Source organism: Astatotilapia calliptera, chromosome 11 (assembly GCF_900246225.1).
Source record: "Astatotilapia calliptera chromosome 11, fAstCal1.2, whole genome shotgun sequence".
In the NCBI taxonomy this organism is placed as follows: Eukaryota; Metazoa; Chordata; class Actinopteri; order Cichliformes; family Cichlidae; genus Astatotilapia; species Astatotilapia calliptera.
Window position 1 is genome coordinate 34,747,322 of NC_039312.1, and position 26,298 is coordinate 34,773,619.

At 44.4% G+C, this 26,298-nt stretch overlaps 2 protein-coding genes across 7 annotated transcripts in view; both read right to left on the bottom strand.

The window, feature by feature from the left end:
• Window positions 1-504: 504 nt before the first annotated feature.
• Window positions 505-14,767, bottom strand: hjv (hemojuvelin BMP co-receptor). Of its 4 annotated transcripts, none has more exons than XM_026185257.1 (6): window positions 12,404-14,767; window positions 11,778-12,023; window positions 8,390-8,440; window positions 5,199-5,318; window positions 2,191-2,729; window positions 505-1,820 (listed from the first exon to the last, which is right to left on the bottom strand). In XM_026185257.1, the coding sequence occupies exons 4-6, from the start codon at window positions 5,275-5,277 to the stop codon at window positions 1,194-1,196; spliced, it is 1,245 nt and encodes a 414-aa protein (XP_026041042.1). In that variant the 5' UTR covers window positions 5,278-5,318; window positions 8,390-8,440; window positions 11,778-12,023; window positions 12,404-14,767; the 3' UTR covers window positions 505-1,193. The 4 variants fall into 4 exon arrangements, with proteins under 4 accessions (XP_026041042.1, XP_026041039.1, XP_026041040.1 ...); XM_026185254.1 differs by having other exon boundaries at window positions 2,191-2,735; XM_026185255.1 differs by lacking the exon at window positions 12,404-14,767 and having other exon boundaries at window positions 2,191-2,735; window positions 11,778-12,229.
• Window positions 14,768-15,824: 1,057 nt separating this feature from the next.
• thbs3a (thrombospondin 3a) overlaps window positions 15,825-26,298 on the bottom strand; it is a 25,009-nt gene continuing 14,535 nt past the window's right edge. For all 3 annotated transcript variants that reach the window (XM_026184568.1, XM_026184570.1, XM_026184569.1), the window contains 13 exons: window positions 25,694-25,846; window positions 24,719-24,829; window positions 24,457-24,564; window positions 24,220-24,379; window positions 23,882-24,000; window positions 23,430-23,482; window positions 22,117-22,298; window positions 21,409-21,587; window positions 21,074-21,122; window positions 20,794-20,990; window positions 20,455-20,627; window positions 18,665-18,804; window positions 15,825-17,063 (listed from right to left, as the gene is read on the bottom strand). In XM_026184568.1, coding sequence (XP_026040353.1) covers window positions 17,002-17,063; window positions 18,665-18,804; window positions 20,455-20,627; window positions 20,794-20,990; window positions 21,074-21,122; window positions 21,409-21,587; window positions 22,117-22,298; window positions 23,430-23,482; window positions 23,882-24,000; window positions 24,220-24,379; window positions 24,457-24,564; window positions 24,719-24,829; window positions 25,694-25,846 — 1,686 coding nt within the window. In that variant the 3' untranslated portion in view covers window positions 15,825-17,001. The remainder of the gene's footprint in view (window positions 17,064-18,664; window positions 18,805-20,454; window positions 20,628-20,793; window positions 20,991-21,073; window positions 21,123-21,408; window positions 21,588-22,116; window positions 22,299-23,429; window positions 23,483-23,881; window positions 24,001-24,219; window positions 24,380-24,456; window positions 24,565-24,718; window positions 24,830-25,693; window positions 25,847-26,298) is intronic.

The following is a 26,298-nucleotide window of genomic DNA, read 5'->3' on the forward strand; positions in this document are numbered from 1 at the left end:
TTGGGTTCAATGTTTTGCATCAGGACATTTCAGTTCATGGTGGTAGAGCAGCTGAAACTGTCTCGTCTGAACTTCATTTGATGCCGTTTGTCTAAATAGTAAAAGCAGACAAAGACTCGCAGCAGAAGAGAGCCAGAGATGAAAAATAACTCAGATCACATGCAGTGAGTAAAGAAGAACTACTCATGTGCATCATGGGAATCCCCCGGCAGCCTACGTCTATTGCAGCATAACTAAGGGAGGATTCAGGGTCACCTGGTCCAGCCCTAACTATATGCTTTAGCAAAAAGGAAAGTTTGAAGCCTAATCTTGAAAGTAGAGATAGTGTCTGTCTCCTGAATCAAAACTGGAAGCTGGTTCCACAGAAGAGGGGCCTGAAAACTGAAGGCTCTGCCTCCCATTCTACTTTTAAATACTCTAGGAACAACAAGTAGGCCTGCAGAGCGAGAGCGACGTGCTCTTGTACTGCACTGGAACATCAAAATAAAACAAAATCACAAACTATTCAACATTTCACGAGGAAATCTTTATTATCAGATTGTTAATTAGCAGCTAAATGAATTTCTTTTTTCTTTTGCACACAGATTTTTTTAAGGTTCTGGATCAGCTGCAGTGATCCACAAACATTCGGGGCTCCGATTAAAGTCTGCGGCCCCGGAAAGTTTCCAAGCGGCTCCGTTCCATCCAGACTGTCACCATCAGGACGCCATCTGCTGGTTTTATGGTCCCACAAATGTCTCTGTGGGGTTTTCATCCACGGTAGACACACTTCCATGCAGTCCTCCAAGATGTAGCGCAATGCTGAAATTACATGATGTGAGTAACTGCCTAATGTCGACTGGTCTGGATACAAGAGGGAGTGAAAAAAGAGTTTAACGGGAGAACCGTAGCATAAAGTTCAAAGAGCGAAACAAACAGGCTGCAGTGACACTCTCAGTTTCAATTCAGCTCTTTGTGTTTTAGAGCTTGACTTTTCTCCGTGGCTAGCTAACGGACCAACAACAGCACAAAGACAGGCAGACGGGCCACGCCCGCACGGGAGCTTCCTCTGTGGGACCATGAAACCAGCTTCAGGTGTCAGCAGTGATGTCAGCGTCTGGGACGTCACGTTTAGGTCCTCTTCCAGGTGCTGTGTTTGGGAAATTTTCCAAACATTTCCTTCAGCTTCACAGTCTGAGGTCACTTCCTGTTTCTCAGGGCCTGCTAAGAGTTCCCAAAATGCTAAGCAGCAGCAGCAGCAGCGTGAGGTGAGGTCGTGTGTGCCCTGCAGATCCAACCAGCAGCAGGTGAACCCCCTCCCTGTCTGGGATCATGGTTTGGGCATCCTGCAGTGCACTGACAGCGGCCATGCTGGAGTTCAGGTCTCCGCTGGCGATCAAGTCGAACACGCAGGCCTGATAGTAGACGTCTCGAGCTGGAAGCAGAGCCGCGCAGTGGTCCTCAGCGCTGATGGCGGTGGACATCAAAGGGTCTGATGGTGGTGGGTGAAGCGTGTTGAGTCTCTGGGAGGGGGGGCAGCCCCACACGCACAGCTGGAGGTCCTGCTCAGGCCTGAACGCCTCAACGACGCCACGTGGCGAGAGGACTGAGAGGCCGAGCGAGCGGCCGCTCTGACGCACCACCAAGACCGTGCCGACGTGCACCGCTCGGATCTCGGCGTGCCGGCCGGGATTCAGAGACCGAACCGTGAGGCTGCGATGACCTCGCCACTCGCCGCTCCACATCGAGCCGTCAGCGAAGGCGGCGGGGACGTTGTCCAGTTCGGCCTGGTACAGCTGCTGGTCGATACACTGACGCCAGTTCTTGAAGATGATGGTGATCTGAGAGGAAAAAGAAGACATTAAATGTCGTTTTCCATAATAGCTCTGTGATTATTTTCATTTTGGGGTCGTAAATGTTTATTTCTGCTCACTGTTACATTTTTATTTGCTGTTATTGGGACATTTTGTCAGTTTTCAGCATGTCTGACATTCATTTCTCTCTTTTCACAGTAAACTGCATTTTGTGCACTGGGCTGTAGTTTGAGCACAATGCGACGGCGCTCTATCGGTCAGCCCTGCAGCAGACTGACGGCATGCAGGGTGTACCCCACCTCACCCTCTGCTCGGATCCCCCCCCCTGACCGTAAGTTGAGGTTTACATGAGAAGCTGATGGTGCATTTGACTGATCCTGTAAGTGTCAGCACTCACCTTGGTGAGAACTGTGGCGTACATGCCTCCCCTGGCTGGTGAGCTGGTGGCTTGTACGTACAGATACTCATTGTCAATGAGAGGCCACGCCCCCGGAACGGCACATGTGTGGAAGTCATTGTTGAAAGTTCTGATGTGCGGGTCTCCGAACACGCTGCAGTGCAGGTATTCGGGTGTCTGCCCCTCCCTGCTGAAGAAGCTCCTCTCATACAGGCAGGTGTCCCCCGACAGCGTTTCAGCAGGGGGGGCCCGGGGCTGTGCCGTGGGCCCGACCCGGGGGCAGCGATGCTGGATGAGCAGATCTTCGATTCCTTGGACCGCAGAGTGGTAAGCGAGGTCACCACGACACGCTCGCGACAGCCTCTTGGTGCACATGGCGTACGAGCGCAGGGCGCTGCAGTAACCGGCGTTCGCCGCCTGCCTGCTGACAGCTGCTGCTCCTCCTCCTGCTGCCCCGCCGCCGCTGCCACTACTGCTGCTGCCCAGGTCCAGCGTTGCAGCCACAAAATCCGAGTTACACCTCAGGATATGACAGGAAGCTGTAACTGATAAGAAGGAGAAAGTGTTTAGCATAAACAGGCTTACGGACACTCGAACTAGGGCTCCCACCATGCAGCAGTTTTCACATTTGCCTGATCAGCAAATTCTGGAAGGAGATGCAAATCCCTCTGGAATTGCATCAGGGAGAACATCAGAACTGCTGTGGCAATCCTTTGTGAATAAAGGAGAAGCTCAAAGTAGCTTCTTCTTATACGGGGTTGACCCTGGAGACACAAGTGGACACTGGAACTGCAAGTTTTGCCACGTCCACATTGACTTTTAGACTTTTACCGTCACAGTTCTGGAGGTTGCTGAAAACCAGCTTCATGCAAGTGAAGCCAAATAAGGAAAAGCTATCCTGGGTGTACTGAACTGGCTTCCTAGTTTAGTCTCCAGGAGCCTGTAATACAATAATACTGCAGTCTCAGCATTTTCTGGACTGAAATGATGTGAAGAATAAATATAAAAATACATTTCAAATGTAGGACTAGCTTACTTTGAAATTTGATTTGGTAAATGGTAAATAGACCAGACAGGTCGCATCACTAACAGAGAGAGAAAGACAACAATGGGCACTCACACTCACACCTATGGACAGTCCAGGTCTCAAACTCTCGGCCGCGGGTCACTTGCAGCTCCCTTAACCTCTACTTGGTGTGAAGAAATATTTTTTTAATCATTATTCAAAAATTCTATTAATATGAAGGCAATATGAGCAGAGTGCTACAGGCATGGGCAGTGTAGTCCGTGCTGCAGGGAGCATGGACTGCTGTTATGTGTCTGTGAGCGAGGGAGGGAGGGAGAAGGAAAAGTACGAGCTGTCACCGAGCAGAAACGGGAGCTGGAAGCATGTAAATATAATAATAACCTGCAGCCAAGAAGAGAGCCTGACGAGCCCAGCTGTAAGTAAGCTGTTAAGACTCGACTGTACACTGTGTTCCTGTTTTCCTCCGAAACAATAAGCAGCCTTTCAACGCCTCTCTCTGTCTCTCGCTAGCAAAGTTGACCCAGACAACAAAGTAAAGATAGTTTTCAGCTACGAGCCCGACGTATTAGCCAGAGGTCTCTTTACTACCGTGGCGATCGTGGCTCAAGAGTTGGGAGTTCGCCTTGTAATCGGAAGGTTGTCGGTCTCGGTCGTTGTGTCCTTGAGCAAGACACTTCACCCGTTGCCTACTGGTGGTGGTCAGGACGGCTGTGGCTACAATGTAGCTGCCATCACCAGTGTGTGAATGGATGGATGACTGGATGTGTAAAGCGCTTTGGGGTCCTTAGGGACTAGTACAGCTAGTAAAGCGCTATACAAATACAGGCCATTTACTATGGCTCGGAGCCGCGCACCTGTCTGAGGTACAGTAAAGTACAAACATGTTGAGGGATTGGCTGTGTTAGTTCAGATTAATGTGTACACTGATGTCTGCATTTTTATTTTGTTAAGTACGAACAAAATGATAGAAGTGCTGCCACGAGGAGAAGGAGCTTTGTTTAGTTGGTGGACCAGTGAAAGGCTTCAGTTAGTTGAGAAAAGGAGTGAGAAAACAATTCACGTTTGCAGTTTTGTCGTGTTATACAATATTTGAAATTTATTTGAAGCAAACAAACAAAACACTACATTTCAGGAAATATCAGTGGGTGGTTTCTTGTTTGTTTGATTTTTTGTACTACTTAAGCACTAAAGTGGTCCTCCAATGAGATGACGGTGCCAGCAGCGGCTCACGGCTCATTTGAGTTTGAGACCCCTGGTATAGAATCACCATTAACCTAACCGCACTAACTGCATGTCTTTGGACTGTGGGGCTGGGAGAGGACCCGTACATGCCACCCAAAACAAGGATTTGAACCCAAGACCTTCTTGCTAACCACAGCGGTTTAAAACTCTTTACTGCTTGCAGTTAAATTTAAAAAAACAACAGGCATACAGACACATCTGAGCATCTAAGACAAAGACTGTTTGGGATGCATTTCCAGCCATACATCCGTGTTTGATGGATCTTCCAGGAATTCTGCTATTTTCGGGAGAACTGGTCAGCAGGTGGTGCTTTCATACATGCTGATCTATGACAGAGTCTGCTCTGGAGCAGGTGTGGAGTGGTGTTGTTGCTCGGAAAGTCCGAAAATTCTAGCAAAAAATAAATCTTCAGGAGAAAAACACAAGCTTTTAAGAATCCACTGGCACTCTGTCTCTCTAATGGGAAGCTTTTATTTTGAAGGCCCTAAGCTGCTGCTAAAGACTGATACCTGAGACATGCATTGATTAATGCTCAGCTGAAAGGCTGCTGGTTAAAAATCCATATTCTTACATGTTGGCAAATAAATATTTAAAGGATCAAAATAAAAGTTTGTGGTTATTATCGCTAATGGCTTTCCACTTCCTGTTGGGCTCTCAAGATGAAGAACTCTCCTGTTTTGTCTGTAATGTACTGGGCAGTCTTTTGTTTATCTCTGTGTGTGTGTGTGTGTGTGTGTACCTTCAGGTAAAGAAACCTGGATGAGCAGCAGAGTCAAGTGGATCCAGCACTTCCACAGCAAGGCAGCCCAGAGCGCCATCAGCAGGCTCACAGCAGGTCGTTCAGTCAATCAGCACCAGTCTGAAAAATGCCACAGACATGTGCCACACTCACCTGTTAGCAGCCAAACCCTGTAACCCGCCTCCACTTGTAAATGAGCTGGTTCGTTTGCTCTGATAAGGATTTCTGATCATGATGATGCTCTGAGTGGGAACTGGTACCTCTCTTCCCCTCTCATGATGCTACTCAGCATGATTCACTGGCAGGCTCATGTGATAATTAAATATTACAGTCCATCAGTGATTTCACTGCACATGAGTTCATCTGTCTGATTGCAATCATCATTCTCTTTAAAACTGATCATCAGAGTTCGTATTAATTCTGTGGTTGACTGAAACCAGTCACTAACATAATTTTGACTTCCAGGTAGGGGTGGGCGATATACACGATATATGATAGAAACGATATAAATTTGGCCAACGACAGAGATTTTGACTATATCGCTCTATCCCGATAGCGCATGTTGATGACGTCACCAAGCGGCGCCTGTTTTGGTTGAAAGCATTGCAGCGGCTAAAACCATTATCATCTGCAAATGATGGCGGGCGACAGTCATAGCAAAGAGGTGAAGCACTTTTGAAATGTGGGGAAAGCCAAAAACTGCGCTTCCTCCACTTCCGTAACATTGATTCATTAATGTTGAATTCTCTCACAGCTGCTCTATTCCCATGTTGTTGCAGTATATTAATAACTAACCTCGTATTGTGGATGAATAATCTTAGTTGTTCTCCTGACTGAAGTTGCCCCGTGTACAGCATCCTGCTATGCGATTGCATTTGTCCCTGACCACCAGAATCCCGCACGTTAACTTTTATCGAGTGGAAAAAAAGTTGGCGTTCATCCTCCAGCTTCACTGTGCTAATGTTATGCTAACATAGCTGTGTCGCTAGCAATCACGTAGCACAACATTATATACCAGCTAGCCCAACTTCAGTAACCCTGCAAACGCCACTGCTGTTTAGTTTCCTGTCTTTATGTTAGAAGTGACAGCAGAGCTGTACGTTTGAATTAGTTTCAAAAATCTGCAGCCAAAATCGGTTCGAGGTCAGTAAGCACAACCAGAATTCATACATAAGGAACACTCTCGATTTTTGAGAAAATTAAAGGATTTTAAGTCCTTATAGTGTGGAAAATACGTTATACAGAAGAAAAGAATATATTGCGATATATATCGTTACCGCACGTGCTTCAAATTATGTCGCGATATGGCTTTTAGGCCATATCGCCCAGCCCTACTTCCAGGCATGAATCCCTCCTTTCAGCCTTTTTGTCTCTGAGTTGGACATCTTTTATATAAACTATTCATGTGAACAAGAATTCAGATAGACATAAAAAACAAATGCACTGGGATGTCATGCTTGGAGAAAACTCTCCTGAGTTTCTCTGATACACCGGCTACATAGGGGATGACAGTGTTGTTGAGTCTGTCGTTCTTATCCTCCCTCGCTGGTGTCTGACCTTCTCTTCTGATGCACAGAAAAGAAGATGACGACATCCTGGTGTACTTCAGACCCAGCAACACACTCAGACAAAAACTGGTTCACCCGAAAGACAAAACTCCTAAACACAAACTTCACAGGACAAGACTCAGCAGTCCATCTGCATCTAAAGGTCAAAGGTCACTCTTTCGAGGATGCCAATGTTCACATTTTGGACAGAGAGGACAGATGGTTTGAAAGAGGAGTGAAAGAAGCATCTATGTCCACTGTGAGCGACCATCTTTGAACAGAGGCGGGGTTTACGACACCAACTCTCTGCCATCTATGATCCAGTTTTGAGATCCTTCCCAGACGCCTTAACGCCCACTCACATCCTGGGCCAGCTGACCTCAGGAATTCACATGATAGGGTGGGGCCAGGTTTCACAATGAGCTCACCTGATTGTGACCCACACCCATTTTCACCCCTTGGCTCATGTGATTAGGTGGAGGATCATCAGAGGGTCCTTTGTCCCTCTTTGGGGGGAAACTCCCACTGGGTTTAAATCTGGGACTCTCCACCATTTGACCTTAGAACTGAAGAAGCTTCTCAGATGATAGTCATGTGCTTTTTGTATGCGCTGTGGTGTTTTTTTTTTCTGTTCTCAAACTGATCTCCCTGTTGGAGCTCAGTCTGGGGGGAGTTCTTTTTTCTCCTCGTCTTTCCTCATGTTGTGCATTTTCCATTATTATACCTCTCTGACCTGATCGTCTCCATGAAAGTGTGCTGACATCCTGCATCTGTGTGGTTCTCCAGCTGCACCATGGCACACAAAAAGGCACTTCAGAGGATCATTATTATGGCCCAAAACATCCTCTTCCCTCCCTGAAGGACCTGTGCAGCACTCGCTGTCTCAGGAGGACACGCAGCATCCTACGGGACTGCACACACCCAGGACAGCGGGTGTTTACGCTGCTGCCGTCTGGCTGGAGGTTCAGGCTGCTGAGGTCCCGGACCAACAGACTCAAGGACAGCTTTTACAACAGGGCGACAGCCCTAATCAATGCTAACAGCTGACCTGATTGGATACATCCCTGGACTTTTTGGGTGGGCAATAACAATAACAATAATAATGTGCAATAAACTTTCACTCACTCTTTTATTTTTTATTAAATCATTACTTTTTTTGCTCAAACCTTTCTTGCACTTGGACAAATCCACTTAAATTCCTCTGTTGTGTTTGTTGTGCTTAGTTGTGCTTATGCCAGCGTGGGACATTTTCCAGTTCCATTGTACTATTGTGCTAAGCATGACTGTGCAACGGAAACAAAGAGTTATCTTATCCTATTCATGAAAACCTCAGGAATGGAAGAATGACCAGTTCCTGTACTGTGAGTCAGCCACCAAAGACTCCTCTGTGAAAGTGTCCCGACTTTTACAGCAGAAAAAAACAACACATTTTGAGCCTTGTGCAACAATGTTTGGGGCCTTCGGTGTGAGTTTCCCCCCCTCTAAACAAATATACAGACGGATCTTTTCAAACAGCGATTCACACATCTGAGGATAAAACATAAGAGTCACATTCCTTTTTTTGACTTTCTGTGGAATCGTGTGACTGTTTTCTCACAGTAACACAGATGTGACAGAGCGCCACCATCGGGACCTTCAGCTCACCTGCATGATGCTCGCTGGAACCTCCTTCTTCTCCAGGAGCCATTAGAAAACCTGCACACACAAATGTCACATGACTCGTGATCACCTGAACGATTCTTTAACATTTTTTCAACCCTTTGATTGATTTTTTTATGTCATGGTCAACTTAGCCGAAGCTGCACCGACACTTTCACTGTAGACTGTGACGTTCATGGATCCCATTCCTGTTACATTCTTTTATTGTCTGTGTAGTTTTTGGTTGTCTGCATTTTTATTATTAAACGTGTTTTTCCAGTCTGTGATTTATATCACACTCTGGCAGATGACTGGACCTCCCCGAGTCTGGTTCCCACTGATGCCAAAGCGCTTTCTCATACGGATCGTGTGATTGTTGGGGTTTTCTGTTTACTCACCCGTGAGCTAACTGTTGTTGGCATTTGATTTGCTGGCTTGAAGGGGAGGGGCTAAAAACAGCTGTTTTCTCTGTTCTCTCCAAACCACATTTATTGTCCCATTTCTCTCTGTTAACGTTATTTATATGTTCAATGCAAATGCTGCTTAAAAAATGTAAGCAACTGATTATCTTTTGTTAATTAATGATGATTTATCACTTTTATCTGTTTCACGCTAGTTTTTGTGGAATAAAGAAGTTAAAGATGTGAAATTTGGTCAGAAGCTTTAATATGAGGCCTACCTGCTCAGAGTTGGTCCTCACTGATAAACTCAATAACAAAATTACTTTAGATCCTTAAATATCCTGTTTCTGCAGTTTCCTCCAAGTTAAGCAGATCTAAGTATTAATAAAAGAACGATAAATATTCAGCCCGAGTGATTCATTCAGGTCAACCTGCCTCCTTTTTTTCTCTCTGCGCTGTAAAATGGACTCTTGTCTGTTTGTCTGTGTTTTTTCCTACAGAACAAACAGCAGCGGTCAGTGGGCGGGGCTTACTGCGATGGTTCCACACAGAACTTTGCGGACCGTCGCCTACACGTCGTCCCCGTGTGCTGTTAGCAGGAGGCAGTGTCAAAAATACGTTGAACACCTCAATAAATGATTGATGTTGTTGCCTGTTCCGTTGGGTTTTAGCTGCCACCACAGATCAACCTGAAGGCAACTAGTTTGTTCAAAAACCTCCACAAACACATGAAGTCAGCACAAATGTGGAACTACTTCAGTGCTTCATAAAAGCAGCAAATAAGGAATAACGGTGTCACCAGGTCTGACCGGGAGACGCTAAGGCTGTGACTACAGAAAGGTGACCAGACTGCTCTCTGGAGTTGGTTACTGGGACACACACACACTTGGGAATGTGGGAATGAGGGGCCTCAGCAGGGGCCCCCGGGTAGGTTCCAAATATGTGACGCTGAACAGGGAGCATGCCGGCTGTTTCCAGCATTTCCAGTCTTTAAATTGAGCTTTGGGGGCTTGAAATTGATCCTCAGTCAATCAAAGGATTTATATAAAAACACTGAACTGGTCCTTTAAAATAATGACCAGCATGAACGGTGACAGACAGCTGTCAGCTGACCTTTAGCCCTCTTTAACAGCTGTGTGTGTGTGCGCGTGAGCTTGTTGTACTCGTCTGTTTACACAACTGCATGGTGAGGACTCGACCTCCTGTTGATAAGCGAGTCCCTATAAGGTGAATGATTAAATCTGAAGGTGTGTCCTCGGTTTAAGGTCTAATGCGATACATTAATATTAATATGCAACGTTAGGTCTGTTGCAAATGCTCCTGGTCAGCGTCCTGTGTTTCCAGTAATGCAAACGTGACTGTGTGTGTGTGTTTTGGAGTGTGAGGCTAAATTTAAACCTCAGTTGCTCTGCAGAGTTACAGTCACACAGGCTTATAAATACCCACACACAATATGAGCAGTTTATATGTATGAGCACACACACACACACACTGGGAACATTTTTTGAGCATGAGTCTCACTGGTCATACTGGTCACAGAATTCCACCCAGGCTGAGTCACAGGTAATTTGTTCGTGTTTCTCACGTTTTCATCGCTGGTGTCCGAATGTAAAACGCAACCTTTACCAACCCTCTAATAGCCATCAGAGTAACGTCTGTGTGACCCGGCGGGTTTAAAAATCCAAAGGATGTGATTGTTGTGCTCTTCAGTGTCTCTCGTCTCAGTGAGCATTACTAGCTGCCACTAACTTTGAAACAGGGTGAATGACTCTCTGCACAGAGAAAGCAACACTGAAGGGTTAGAGAGCTGCCCGCTGTGTTGGGGCACAGCTTAATCTATACCAGAAGCTTCCTCACGTTCTTGCCTTTCACAATAAAAGCAGTTGACAAAATGTACATTTTGGTGATACACAAATGAATAAAATGTCTTATGAAAGTACGCCAAAGCAGTTTACCTTAAAACTCATGATTAAAATAAGAATATTAAGAAATATAGTAATTAAAATTTTCTTGTCTTTGTTGTTGGACAAATGCACTAAAAACACTTTTGGTAAATAAACAGAAATAATTTGGATAAAGTCTTTGGGGAACTACTCTGGAGAAGTCAGACAATATCTGCTTTCATAGCAGTACTGTGGTGTGCTGCGAAATCACACGCAACCAGTTTACAGTGAAATCGCGTAACTAAAGTGTTTTCTGTTGGACAGCAGCTGCTAATTATTAAACCACATGAATTCACTTCTGCGAGACTGTATTCATCAAACAAAAAGTGAAAAAGTGTGTCAGGGTTTAACGATTACACCAACGTGATGGTGAAACTACAAAGAGTCTCACTTAAGCCATGAAGGCGATCGTGGCTCAAGAGTTGGCAGTTCGTCTTGTAATAGGAAGGTTGCCGGTTCGAGCTCCGGTCGTTGTGTCCTTGGGCAAGACACTTCAGCCGTTGCCTACTGGTGGTGGTCAGAGGGCCCGGTGGCGCCAGTGTCCGGCAGCCTCGCCTCTGTCAGTGCGCCCCAGGGTGGCTGTGGCTACAATGTAGCTGCCATCACCAGTGTGTGAATGGGTGGATGACTGGATGTGTAAAGCGCTTTGGGGTCCTTAGGACCAAGTAAAGCGATATACAAATACAGGCCATTTACCATAGCCAAAAGAAGAAAAACATAATTCTATATTTTTTATACTTTTAGAGCCTGAAATGAAATTTGCTAGAGGTGTGAACAAAAAGTTTTCCATAATTCATATTACAGTCCAAAACTACATGTAGGTGGTTTCTTCAGTGTAAGAAAAACTCTGTTCTGTGACGTCTGGAAGTGTTAGAGGTGATACTAAACCATAAATATTCAAATGCTGCTGAAAACACACAATGATTTCATATTCTTTATGTTGAAGGTAAATTAGCGATACAGCCTCAGGTAAAATCCTAACAAATAATAATAAAAATCTGATCCAAGTTTGTAATTTTCTAATTATGTACTTTGCTTTTTGTCTCTTACCTTCTGCCGGTTCTGTCCGTCCATGTCTGCAGTTTATCGAAGGGAAATCGATCCGAGCTCCTGAACCTGCTGCTAAAGGTCTCGGTCCAAAACTCTCCTAGACTCGACTCAGATCTCAGACTCAGTCCAGGTTAGTGTCTGAGGATCGACCCACCCCAGGTCCTGGTCTGGAACTTGTGGTGCGTTCACACTGGGAGCTTCAGTTGTTCCTAAATAAGTCTGCAACAACCACCTGCTGCACGACAACTGTCCTCGCGCGCACACGCACACGCACGCACACACACACAGTTTATTTATATTTCAGACCTCCATAAGTCAAACTCTATTTGCATCCTGCTGCTGTTTTACTTGCTGTTCCTTTTTTCACATCTTTATAAGCATGCATATGTGTGGCTGACATATGTAGATAGAGCATTAGATGTAGAATATGAAAAGTGGCTGCACAAGACTTTAAGCTTCTTTTTGTACAATGCAGTGAAAGAAGTATAATTTTACTACAGTACAAAGTGTTTAAAATACATTTTATTTTAAAGTAAGCTTTAACATTAACCATATGGAGTACGATATCTTTATTATGCAGATTAGTCGAGGAAGAAAAAGTATAAAGTGTTTTAATGTAGACATACCTGCTGCTAGGGGGTCAGCTAGCTGGGGACACAACAGGCCACCCCTGTGAGGGTAATGAGGGGGAGGGCCGGTGGTGCTGGGGGCAAACGCGGTTCCACGTAGCGGCAGCAGGGGGCAGCACTGTCACTTTGAGGATGCAGAAAATCACCTGCTGCTGTTTTAATGTCATCGTCATTCAGACTTGCGGCTGATGACGTCAGAGCTTAGGCAGGTGGGAGCTACAATCAAACACTGCGTCTGCAGGTAAACACAGGTGATTGGCTCCTGCTCCATCGGCCCTGGGTGAAGTTCTGCGAGTGTGAACGAGGATGTAAGCGAGTGCAGATGGACGCTGCCGCAGGGCTTCCCAGGTTAAGTTGTTGGCCCTTTAAGCGTGAAGCGGGGCCCCTCTACGCCTCACTGAGCAGCTCCCAGAGCCTTTGTTAGTGTTTAGAAGTGGGGGTTTGTGGGTGTGGGTGGGGGTTCGGATTAAAACCAGCACTGACTGACTGGGACCCTCCACAGACCTGAAACAACAAGGCGACATGGACAGGCAGAGGGAGGCTGCACAGAGGTGAGCTCTTCTTCGTTTTCGCTTTTATCACAAGAACCTGAACTCATCACGTCAGCATGTGACGATGATCTGGTAAAAATAACGTCAGGAGGGAGAAGCGGAACCTTTTAAACACTCGTCATGACTCGCGTCTCTGTGAACCTCAGAGGCGAAATGTTAAACATCCAGGACATCCAGGAGCTCCTAACCGCGGATGGGTCAGCTGAATCACAAACAGCTGAAAGGAAACTCTATACCCGCCAGAAAAAGTGCGTTTTTATCAAACGCTTTTTAATCATCAGTATCTGAGTGGCTGCTCTACATTTTTAGGGGGGGGGGGGTTCTACTTCATTAGTTTGTTATAATATAATTGTGATGGCTAAATGTTTATAAATGTTTATGTCCAATCGGAAAATGACTTTTTGCATTGAATATAAAACTCATCATTTTCTGTATAACATGTTCATTTAGTTTTTATAACATCTTTCGCTGGAAGATGTTTAACTAAAAGAACAAGTTGTTAAGTACAAGTGTATTTATCAAGGTACAAAAGTGTAAAACTTGTTTTCAGCTGTGTTTTTCCTCAGTGTTACCGTTTAAAATAAATTAAAGATAGCGACATGTGTTCCACAGACAACTTTAAAGAAAGACGTGTGTAACCTTCACACACACACATAAATCCTGTGAAGATCCCTTATGTGTCACATGCGGAATCGCAATCCTAACTTTACTTTTCTCTTATTTACCTGTAACTTTCTGTAAAGTCATGATAACTAATGGACGATAAATAAGTTATAAGTTGTATTACTGGCAGCTGAATGTTTTGTGTTTGGTTAAAAATTAAAAACAAACAAATAAAACCTGATAAATGTACAACAATCTTAAAATTAACGTGTAGCTTTAAACAAAATAATACTGCATAATATTGCTACTCAGATGCATGCATTTCTGAGTTGTATACAATTACTATTATTACATGCAGTAATCCAAACTTTGTGTGTTGAAAGCAAAGTGTGCATCAGGGTTTAGTCTGAGGAGAGATTAGGATTACGAGGTTATTAAAATGAGCTTGTTCAACAATGTCAGCTATGATGTAATATCCTCTGTAGTCACGGAAACACGGCTGTGCGTTTCAGGGTGTGTGGCGAGTTTCCTCCCGGGGTCGGGCAGGTCCGGGATGTGGTGCGCTGTTGTCATATCTCCCCTCCAATATTGCACTCGTCCCGGCCTCCCCGGCCCAGGGGTCACGACCCCGCCCCCTCCCCTCCAGGCCAGCGAGAGAGCAAAAGCAGCGCTGGAGCTCAGAGACGAGGTAGATTACAAATCACGAGCTAACCCACAGTTTTGTCCTCCACGTTGTTACGAAGTTTAAAAGCTTAAACAAAAAGCTTTCATCGTTTCATTTCCAGTGATGAGGCCGCCTGACTGAAATAGCTCCCAAAGCTTAAGAGCAACGATGAGACGTGGTGGATATTTAGCCTGAGCAAAGTGTTTAGCTTGTTTGGAGACGCAGACAGCTTTCACGTCATTAGAGTGACGCTGCCTTTACGTCATCAGAGTGACAGCAAAGCTGTGCGGCAGAGACGAGGCTGCACTTGCGTCGCTGTGATATCAAACAGCTTGTTGGGAAAACAAAGGCTGATTCTTTTAACGCCTCTTTTTCACACACCTGTTCCTAAATACATTTTGCAGTCCATACATTTCTTTTTAGCAAAACATGGCACCAGAGGCGCCTTCAGTGATGCCACTAAGGCTGCGTTCACACTGCAGGCGAAAGCGCTTCAAATCCGATTTTTCTGACCCTCTGCGACCCATCTATCCGATCATGGTGTGACAGTGTGAACGGCACAAATCCGATATTTTCCAATCCGATCTGCCACTTTCGTATGTGGTCCTGAATCCGATACATATCTGATGTTTCAGAAAGCGACTGCTGTTTGATGGTCATGTCGCATTAAATCCGTCTTTTATGTCACTGACACAAGACAGACGCCGATTATCAGCGCCGGAGAAGACATCGCGAACGCTTCCTGTCCATCCGGTGAAACTGCTGGGAAGACAACGTTGGAGAAACGTGAACATTTTATTTGTACTACATAATCTGCAGATTCTGACAGAAATCTGCAGCTATCCTTTGAAGCAGCGCTCCTCTCAAACAGCAATAAGGATCATTATTAGGTTATTTACATTATTAAGTAAATAACAAAATAACTTAAAGCAAAAATTGGGAAACGTGAAGTCCGAAGTCTTTATATTAAGGCCATCAGTCAAACATACTGTTTGTTCTGGGTCTAAACAGAGCGCGTTGTGTGTGACGTCTTCTTTTGCGCATGCGGGCCGCTTTGAGCGTTCACACTAGAGCGCGTTTGCTGTCGCATTTTATTTGTAGTGTGAACGAGCAGACAAAAAAAAATCGGATTTGATCAAAAAATCGGAATTGAGCATCAAGACCTGCAGAGTGAACGCAGCCTATGAACAGCTGCTTTCTGCTCGTGGCTTCTTACGCGTCCTCCAATGCAGAAACACTGACAGCAAGAAGAAAGCTGCTCGTCAGTGCTTCAGTTAGCTCGTACGTGTGATTGAATTATTTACTTTTTTTTTGTCATCATCTGTCAACCATAACACGTGTGTGATAATATCTTTGTCTCTAAATAAAAACGAATTGGTCATTTCAAACAGAAGTAGCCTTTTGAATCGTCTGTGTGGTTGATAATTGTGACAGCTGAATAGTTTAAGGAGCGATTTGCTTCATGTGCAAACGCATGTGCATGCGCTGATCTCTGTGCGCAGGGCAGCGCTGCAGGCAGATGCAAAGATGCAAAACGTGCAGCAGCAGGTGCATCAGTCTGAGCGCCTCTGCTAAGAAATCATGAAACGTGAAACCAGGATTGTAGGAAAAGTCATGGTTGGGTTTATTTCAACAAACATATTACATTACATTTGAAGAAACACAAAACATACATTTCACTTTTTGTTTGAATCAGACTTCTCTGTAACGTTAGCTTATCAGGTCTCAGCACGAGAGCTTTGTGTTTGCTGCTCAGTTAAACTGACACAATCTGATTTTTTTTAAAAGGTCCAAAAAGAATTCAGAAATCTTTGTTCCTTCTTCTTTGTTTAAGAGGACGCACACTGTTTTGGAAATGAAGTCTGTGTGTGTGTTTCTGGCTGTCAGGATGCTGATTTATACGTCTTTGTCTGATTTAAACATCCGTGATGAACATGAACGCGAAATAAACCCAGATCAGTAACAAGCAGAGAGAGGAGAGTCTGGGGGAACACGACGAGCGCGCCGACATGTCATCGAGATGAAGCAACAAGCTTTCACGCTGCATCGCTGTTCAGATATAAAAGAAGCAAATCTGGATTATTTCGTTCGCTAGAGCTTCACAGCAAACTGGACAGGAGATGATCGAGGATGCAGGCTCACGAGAAAAATGAAACAGGAATATTCACGGAGTGAAGCTGCTGTTCTTCACTCTTACTTAGCTTCAGCTGCAGATGGAAAAGTCCTAGAACCACCGTGAGGGCGCTAATGTGATTTTAGCGGCAGTTGTGACTTTGGCTTCCAAAGAAATTCAAGATAAACCCTCCAAAGGTTTAGTGATGTCACGTGTACGTGACGTGCATACTGACACATTTTGGTTCGAACTCGTTCTCCATTTCGCTCCGGTTATTAATGAGACAGACTGAGATGCGCAGCTTCTCCTACAGTTAAAAAAAGGTACATATCATTACTATCATACACTAAATGTTAACGTGGACCTATTCTTCTTCTCTTTAGTTTCTGTCGTATGTTTCCATGTTTATATTAAAAAACCGAGACACTCAAACGTCACGTAGAAGGACCCCGATGATGCGTTCAGGTGCTTCCCCCAGACTGTTCGCTCTTTGGTTGCTTTCTCTCCTTCGCTTCATTCGTGACACACACATAAACACACTCATTCAGACTGGACTTTCTCAGCTGGCGTTCAGACTACAGTTAAAGTGGGTTCAGAGAAGCTGTGTGTGTGTACTCGTTTTAATGGTGTGTGTGGGGTTGTGTTAACAGTCCCTCTGCAGCTCTCAGACCTGAATGTGCATCAGAACTTGTTTACGATGAGTCTGGAAGTCTTCAGGCACCGTGTCTGGAATAAAGAAGGAAATGAGCAGAAAGTTCATCAGTTGTCAGAGTCAGCAGGTTGTACTTCCTGCAGATACCGACTGAAAAGTGGACACAAGTCTTTAAGCCCTGATCTCATTGGGATTTTTTTTAGTTCTGCAGACATGAGAGGTAAAATGAATAGGAAGGACGATGGGTTATTAAATATTAATGCATGTGAGCTTCTAATTGTGCATAATTTTGGGCCTTTCCTCTGAGTATTTCATTTCAGGAACAAACACCAGCTCCACCATCTTGGACTGCAGGGGGCTCTGCAGACTCTGAGCTCAGCGGAGCAGAACTGGACTGCACATGGTCAGGTTCTGGTTAGAGCGGGTCAGCGTGGATCTCCTGAGCCAGTGTTGCCCCTCAGCCTGCTTGTAGATGAAACTATGGCATCAATTTGAAAATCTTAAAGACATCTTTATGGAGTTATCAGTGTGTTCACAAACCTTTCAGAAAACTTGACCTCTGGACTAGTAGATGCATGGTAACAATTTGAAAATCCTACGTTGACTCGTTCTCTAGTTATCGTATTTACCAACTAGGATGTGCACCCTTTCTGTAGATCCAAGGAGTGCTGACAGTATTCAGTCAGCCTTTTACGGCCGAGGGGTAAAAATGATAGCAGGAGGATTGTTTAGATTAATAATATTTTTAAAAGTTCAAAAAAGCTTCTAAAATTCCAAAATACTGGTTCCTCCTCAATTATCACATTTACAAGCTTTTCAGAAAACCTGACCCCCAACCTTGAGGTCGAGGTGACTGAGATTTTCAGTAGACATCAGCAGGGAGACGACAACATTCATCAGCCTTTTACGGCCAAAAGTAAAAACCCTGCCTCACTACAGATTAGCCAATCTCCCATTCAAGATCATCTTCCTTCCTCTGGGCCAGTACAGAGGTGCACTGCACTTGTACTGGTGTAACTGTGATATGCGCTGGACCTGTGCGTCAAAACAGTGATCCTTTAACAAGTGTTCACTTTGTGGATGAAGTCACAACGAGCCAAATGGGACAACAGCTCCAAGTGGTGAGCAAAGACTAAGTTGGTGTAACAGCAGGGAAATAAAAAGTGTTCAGATTTCACAGATTTTCACAACTCCATGAATCATCAAACTCTTGGGTCAGTCCTCACCAGGTTCCTGACAAGGTGCCTCTGTACTTGGGAACTGTGGACTCTTGAGCTGAAAACTGCTTGGTGGCAGCTGCAGATCCAGCTCTCATCAGTCGTGATGATCCTTGAAACAACGCTAGGATCCCTTCAGGACAGAAGCTGGTGTTTGCATGTTTGTGGTCAGAACGAGCTTCCAGGAAGTCATCCAGCCATGCGAGAAGATGATCTTGGATCAGTGGTATTTAAATCAGGCAAGGTTTTGGGATTTTATGGGCTTGTTTTAAGAACTTCTTGTATGTTCGGGAAAAACTGAAAAGTCTGAAGGTGAATCGGTGTCACTGGTAACATAATCGTCCACTTCAACACGGCAGTGACATATTAGCACCGTAAAAGGCTTATCAAAATATTCCAGGACTCCCCAGAAACAAATAAAACGACAAAATAATGCCAAGCAAGGTCGGCGGTCCTACCATTGCATCTGTAGCGCAGGTTGGACCAGATGATGTTTTCCTGGGAGAAGCAGAAGACACCGAGCCGTCCTCCTCTCATGGTGGTGTCGACCACAACGCCAGAGTCTGCCACCACGCGTGTCCCTTCAAACAGCTTTACCCTAAAACCACAGGAACACGGCGATGCTCCAGGTTAGAAGCCAATCATTCCTATGGATGAATACTAGCATCAGGCATCAGGCGAGCAAATAAATGATTCTCGGGTAAATGATCGGTAAGGATTGTAAATCCAGCAGCTTCAGAGATGAAAATGCAAACACTCCAGAAGATAACTGCTGTGATGTTTGGAGACAGAAGTTTCCTAAAGATAAACATGAACTCTGGAACGCTCCGAGGCAGAACCCGAACCCAAGCTTGAAATACAAGCCTGTTAGAAACCAAACATTGCTTGGGATAAATAATAGATCGGACTGGGAATTACGTGGATAGAGTGTATGAAGTAGGATGAAAACCTAATTTTCACATAATGTCTGTAATAAATAAGTAAACGTTTTTTTTCTCATTTTCTGAATATTTGTGCCACATTTGGACAAATCATCAGACGTACTAAGTTTTAATGAAACGATGCAAACAGATTGGAGGTAAAACCTTCATTTCTGCACTCTTTATTTTCAGTCACATGTCCAAACTGCACAGAAAGTCTCAGCAGCAGCTCTGAAGTACTGAGCTGAAAAATGCAAAGACAGAGTGCGAACAACCTGGGACTCTCTCTCTTTAACGACTCTCTGAAGAGACTTTCTGAAAACCTCCTCCTCCTCCTGCCTCACTGCCTTTATTTCTTTGCTTTTCTCTTTCTCCTCCTGACCGGCTGAAGAATGTGAATCCAGACCTTTTTTTAATCTGCTGCCATTTCCAAAAACGTAAACGTTTTGAGAATCGTGACACTCACTGGAAGAACCAGAATCCGATCATTTATCCTTCAGTGAGTGTTGCAACACTGTAACATTTAATATCAATCAATCTAATATATACAAATGTATTACAGAAATAAAACAGCACGGAGGAAGAGTGTAACTTTGAGTCGATCTGCGTCAGGCTCACTTTTCGGTAACGTGACTCGAGGTCTTATCAACGACTGATTTAGCACTTCGAGTGGGTACAGTAGATATTTTACGGGATAAAGTTTTTCAGTGTGTCGCCGTCTCTCCGTATGATCTGCATATCAATGGCCTCGGAGGTGGATTCTTGCCAGGGCTTTGGTCGTCATGGAGACGAGTACAATGGAGTACCGGGGGGCCCCGAAGCCACAAAGAAGTTTCAGAGGGTGAAGAATGCAGTAAAGAGAAAAGAAAGAAAGAGACAGAAAATAGATGAGCGTGAGGGACACAGCTGCAGGCTGAGGGAGTACTACAGAGTACTGCAGTATCTGCACTTAGTATATATAATAAATTTGTGCTACAACATGAGTACTCACTGTTACAGACTACTGTAGTATCTGCACAAGTGAAGATCTTTTAACAAAGCTGCAAGGTGTGAGTACAACAGAGTATATCGAGGCTACTGCAGTATTTGTTCTACAGATTATTCATATCTTTACTACAGCAGAATATATACTGCAGGCTTTAGTACTACACTAAAAAACAGAGTTAAAACCACAGAGCGAGAGTACTACATAGTACTCAAGTTCCAGTCCTGCACTCTGCATGTGCTATGGAGTACATCCAAATAAGAGTGTAGTACAGGATACTGTCACACTGCAGTATTTAAGATACTTTAGTCAGACCTCCCTGAGGGTCTGCCTGTGCTCTCACCTGATGTATCCCACCTGCGGTCGGTGGCTGAGCTGCCAGCGGTAGGACGTTTTGTCCATCCAGCCGGTGTTTCGCGGGTCCTTCCAGAGCAGCTTCACCTCTCCAGATGTATCTCCCGTGTGCCACAAGGCATTCCTCAGGAACTCACCTGGTCCGGTCCGAGACTTTACCGCCTGCAGGATGAACACAGGGAGAAAGTTCAGGGGGTGCAACGTCCTGAATGAGACAACTGAACTCTTCAAGAATGACCAGCAGGCATTAAAACCTGCCAACACATGATGCAATACTGGTTTCTGCTGATTAAATGTGCATTAAAGGACAGTAGAAGAGAGTAGAAACCTTGAGCTGCAGTGCGGGCTGGGCCATGGCTCTGAAAGGTATGGATTGCCAGTAAGCCTGCTCTGTCTGTTTCCACATCACCACATAGAAGCTGGATGAATCCTGGTAGCCAAAGATGAAGCCAGCGTAGTCGTCGTCCGTAACCGTGTTGACGTGGAACGTTCCCTCGAAGTCAACGCCATTAAATGCCGTGTAGCCTGCAGACAAACGGAGGAGGTGATGATCTGCTCGAGGACCAGAGGACAGCTGTGAATTCTCCACTTTAAAGTGGAACTCGTACCTACGGCTAAACCAGGATCGCTGTTCATCGTCTGGACAATCTCCATACCCTGATGAAAGAGCATCGAGATCACACAGGCAGTTATTGTTTATAGCCTGAGACAAATATGGTAGTAGAGTCCAGCTGGTGCTGGAAATGAGCAAAATAGGCACCCTTGTTGTGCTTCCAGTCCACCAGAAAGAAACGTTAGTATCAGTTACATCTTCTTGTTAATGCTTTTACCGACTGTTTAACACCAATGGACAAGCAATTATACACATTTTCTAGTAAAGAACAGGTGGAGAAACAGTTGTACTTGATAACCAGCCATATTCACATAAGACTACCAAAGTTACCTGATTCAGCACCACCCAGTTGGGGTCAATCTGTGCGTCACCCTCCGGGTCCAGGATGACAGTCTGATAGGCTCTGAAGTCTGTCAGAGTGACCTCGGCACTCTCCGGGCACACATCGAACAAATCCATCACAGCGTCGTTATCAAAGTCGTTCTCACAGACATCTCCGATACCGTTCACTGCAGACGGACATGATGGAGCGGTTTAAATCTAGACCTTCGCAGGATTTCTATGAATAAAGTTACTTCTCTGTGCAGACAACACAGTTCTATTTACTGCCAGAAAAACGCAGTTCACAGCTTTGCTACTGTTGACCTGTACATTCAAAATTCACTGAGGGTAATACCAACATTAGAAACACTTTGATGGCAAATACAACAAAACAACATGAATGTAGCTCCAACAAAAGACTTGTGGTAAACGCATCAGGGAACTTGGGCCACATCTGAATGCAGACATTACTACACCGATATGTAACCAGGATGTTAAAATCCTTGGAAACTAAAAGTATACATTTTATAATAAACTATTCAGTAAGAATATAAAAGTAATAATCACACAGAAAATGTAAACTTCAAGAGGTTAATTGTAACTAACCCGAGTCTAATTTTCTATCATATTTTCTGCTCTTTAAAAAAGAATAAATGGATGGTACACAGCAGCAGGTTCTGGTTGTTTAGCCTTTGTGGGCTTTTATATGATTGTTACCATCTGAGTCTTTCTGATTGGGGTTAACGATCAGTCTGCAGTTGTCGTAGTCATCGAGGATGCCGTCGTTGTCATCGTCGTGGTCGCAGTCATCTCCCAGGCCGTCGTTATCGGAGTCCAGCTGGGAGCTGTTGGGGATGTCTGGACAGTTGTCTCTGCTGTCCTGGTGACCGTCGCCGTCCCTACAGATGTTAAATAAGCGACCGTGTTTCGCCTTTAATGAGCAGGTTTCTGTTTTTAGAATTACTGTCCATTTTTAAACATGGAACTGTGTGCCCACTAAAGCCTGGCTATGAAAGTGAGTCAGTCTCCATAGACTTCAATATTTTCTTCTAATTAGAGGTGTGGCCAATTTTAGTGACACAGCTGGCTTGTAGCTCGAGGCTGTCATAAGACATAAGACTGATATACTGTATTCCTACCCTTAAATGTATGTTAATAAAACATACTTACATTTATCAGAAACAGCCTGTTTGACAGGAATTGAAACTAATTGAAAATAAAAATGAAATCACTTCAAACAAAGACATTTTCATTTTTTAATCTACAGTGTAATTTAGATCCAAAGTAATCCCATTTATTCCCAATTTCATTTACCTTACAATATAAAGCCCCCTCCCTGAGCAGATGGCCCCGCCCCTCCCTGAGCCTGGTTCTGTCGGAGGTTTCTTCCTGTTAAAAGGGAGTTTTTCCTTCCCACTGTCACCAAAGTGCTGCTCATAGGGGGTCATATGATTGTTGGGTTTTTCTCTGTATGTATTATTGTACGGTCTACTGTACAATATAAAGCGCCTTGAGGCGACTGTTGTTGTGATTTGGCGCTGAATAAATAAAATAACATTGAATGGATCCCATGAAAACTCAACTGCAACTAGAAAACAAGTTTACATCATTTTTTAATTTTCATTGCATTTTTAAATGTTTTATGGCATCAAAAAATAGAAAACTAAAATAGATCTGTGTGTGGGTGTGTGTGTTCCTGTCTAGCTATCTTTGTGAGGACTGAAATCTGCATTCTACTATACTTGTGAGGACACACTCACCGGTCCTCACAAGTTTGAAGGCGTTTTTGAGGCTCAAAATGAGGTTTTAGTGTCAGGGTTACAATTAGGTTATGGTTAGGTTTAGAGTAAGGGTTAGGCATTCATTTTTAATGGTTAGGGTTAAGGTAAGGGGCTAGGGAAACCATTATGTCAATGAAGGTCCTCACTAAGATAGCTGAAGGGGGTTTTGTGTGTGTGTGTGTGTGTGTGTGTGTGTGTGTGTGTGTGTGTGTGTGTGTGTGTGTGTGTGTGTGTGTTTTCCAAACATACGTGTCCAGGTTGGTGTCACAAACGTCTCCGACCAGGTCGTTGTCTACATCAGTCTGAAGAAGAAAGAAGACAGACTGTAACCTCTGACCTTTCTGCTATTGCTAGTTACAAACACAAAACAGTTGTTACTGAGTTATTTGTGCACACCGTGTTACACTGTCTCTGTTTACTGCTGAAACGCACAGAAATGCTGTTTTTACATCGAGCTGTTATTCATCAGCCGCCTCAGTTGTGAGTTGTTGGTGTGACCTTTTAATTCTTTTGACTTTCTCACAACTAAAAAAGTCACAACAGCAACAAAGATGCAATACGCAAATACTTTTCAAAACATTTCTCAGCATTAACATTTAGTGTTTTTTGTTTGCGATTTTTATTAAAACAAATTTAAATTCCATGTGTGATTATTTATGTCCAATAAAACGTAGCGTGCCACAGGGCCTGAGTGTTTGTACCTGCATTGGGTTGCTGAGCTCAGGACAGCTGTCGCAGGCGTCTCCGACTCCATCTCTGTCTCTGTCTGTCTGCATCGGGTTCGGTACCTTTGGACAGTTATCCAGAACGTTGGGAATACCTGGACACAAAGCCATTCACCAGTCTTGCTTAATGGTTATAAATGGCATTCATGCAGCACTGTGGCTTCACCAGTTTGCATGTTTTTGTAAATAAACAGCCTTAAAGACAAACTTCTAGAGCTTAATTTGCTTCACAGCTCTTGTAGTTCCTGTTCTTTGTCTCTAGAGGGCAATATAGAGTCACGTGTCTCCTGCGAGGTCTGATGGCGGTTTCTAACCGTCTCCGTCGATATCCTGGTCGCAGGCGTCTCCCTGTCCGTTGTTGTCTGTGTCTTTCTGGTCGCTGTTGGGGACGTTGGGACAGTTATCACAGGCATCTCCGAATGAGTCGCTGTCCGAGTTCTGCTGGTCTTTGTTAGGAACCAAACGACAGTTATCCTGAAGGCCAGAGGACATGTCACATGACCACATCACAGCCACGAGAGCCACTGACAGACGCATTCGCGGTCTCTAACCTCCACGTTTTTGATGCCGTCCCCGTCAGCGTCCTCATCACACTGGTCTCCGATCCCGTCGTTATCGGCGTCCTCTTGGCCAGAGTTTGGTGTGAACACACAGTTGTCCTGGTGGACAAAGACAGCAGGTAACACACACACATACATCACAGTCCAAATTACTTTTTAGAGTTTAATTACTAAATTAATCAAATGACCTATTATCAGTCAACAACAGCTGATCGCATGTGACACGATACAGTGATAGTGTCATATGTCTGACCTGTTTGCAGTGTTTGTCGTTGTCCATGCAGGGCAGAGAGCGGTCGGGATACCCGTCAATGTCCGTGTCCATACCGCACGTGTTCCCGTTGCCGGCCCAGCCCACATTACACTGGAAACACACACGTGACAAAACAGGATCATCCAGGTGATTCTCTGGTCTGTTTACATGAAACTGCAAATATATCTGAAAAACTAAGTACAAAGGCGTAAAACTTCTTATTGTAAAGACAACATTACGGTGGACGTCCACCGTACTTTATTAGCTGTTAATGGTTTGTCTGACCTTTTCCAACTTCAGATGAACCACCGCCTCATTTACTGACAATGTGTGCACCAGGAGGATGATTATATGCTCTAAATGTTGAGAACTTTGTGACAGCTCAGGACAGACTTGAGGCAATACGACCTTATCGGTGCTATCATAAAACCGAAGCTTTTCTTTCTGTTTAACTAAATCAAAAAGGTTAATTAACGCTTCTGCATTTTTCATTAGTTTTTATTTTCAACCCTAATCATGAGTGGGTTTGTTTTAACTCGTTATATCCATAATTTTGTAATCTATGTCGTATTGACAGAGGAATATTTAAGACGAAGCGGTATTAAAACACAGTATCAAAAAAAGATCCACCATTGAACAAGTTTGACCAAATTAAAAACACTAAACCCAAAGAAACGTCACGTATATATGTGTTGGTTTTCATTTTTTCTGGTCACTTTTCATAAAGCACTACTCCAAAATGCCACTAGAGGGCGGTGTGGATTAGTTTACATTGAGCTGAGCTCAGTGAGCTGTGAAGCGTGATGACAGTTAGTAGTAAACAATGCAGATGTAGTCGACTGTTTGGAAGTTTTTTAGGTTTGGTGTCATTGCTCCTCTGAGGAGCATCATGTTCATAAAGGTAATTTGTGTGGAAACATGGATCGTTACATGACAGTTACATAAACTCGAAACAATCAGGTCTGATGTCCTCACCCTGCAGGCAACCTCTCCGTTCCTCTCCATGGCACAGTGGGCGTTGATGTCACAGGGGTTAAAGGTCAGTGCAGCACAGGACTTCCTAGGGAAGCATCCTGATGTTTGGTTACCGAGAAAACCAGGTTTACAGCCTCCACATTTGTACGAGCCCTGAGGAGAGAGAGAAATATAACGTAGCAGTTACAGCTGGATCTCCACCAGAGGGCGCTGTTTCTCAGCTAAAGCCCCTTTTCCAGTAGTAGCTACTCGGATCGAGTCGCCACGGCTTGCCACTGCTCGACTCGGATCGACTGGTTTTCCATTACAATCGAGTACCACCTGATGTGTGTGGTCATCGTCATAGCAACATGGCAGAGCATCCCGTGACAAAATTAGTATGCAACATCCAGTTAACAATATACCTGCTGCTCGGTCTGTGGCTTTTCGTCAAAATCGGGAACACGGCATTGTTTCTGTAGCTGCTTCTCTCGTTGTCGGGTTTCAAAAATGGCAGTTTTGATTTTCCTGAACGAGACGCTCTCATGACTCATCGAGTGACGCCACTAAGCAGCCAATTGCACACAGTCTGATGATGTCACCTTTTAGTACCTGCTCGGATCACT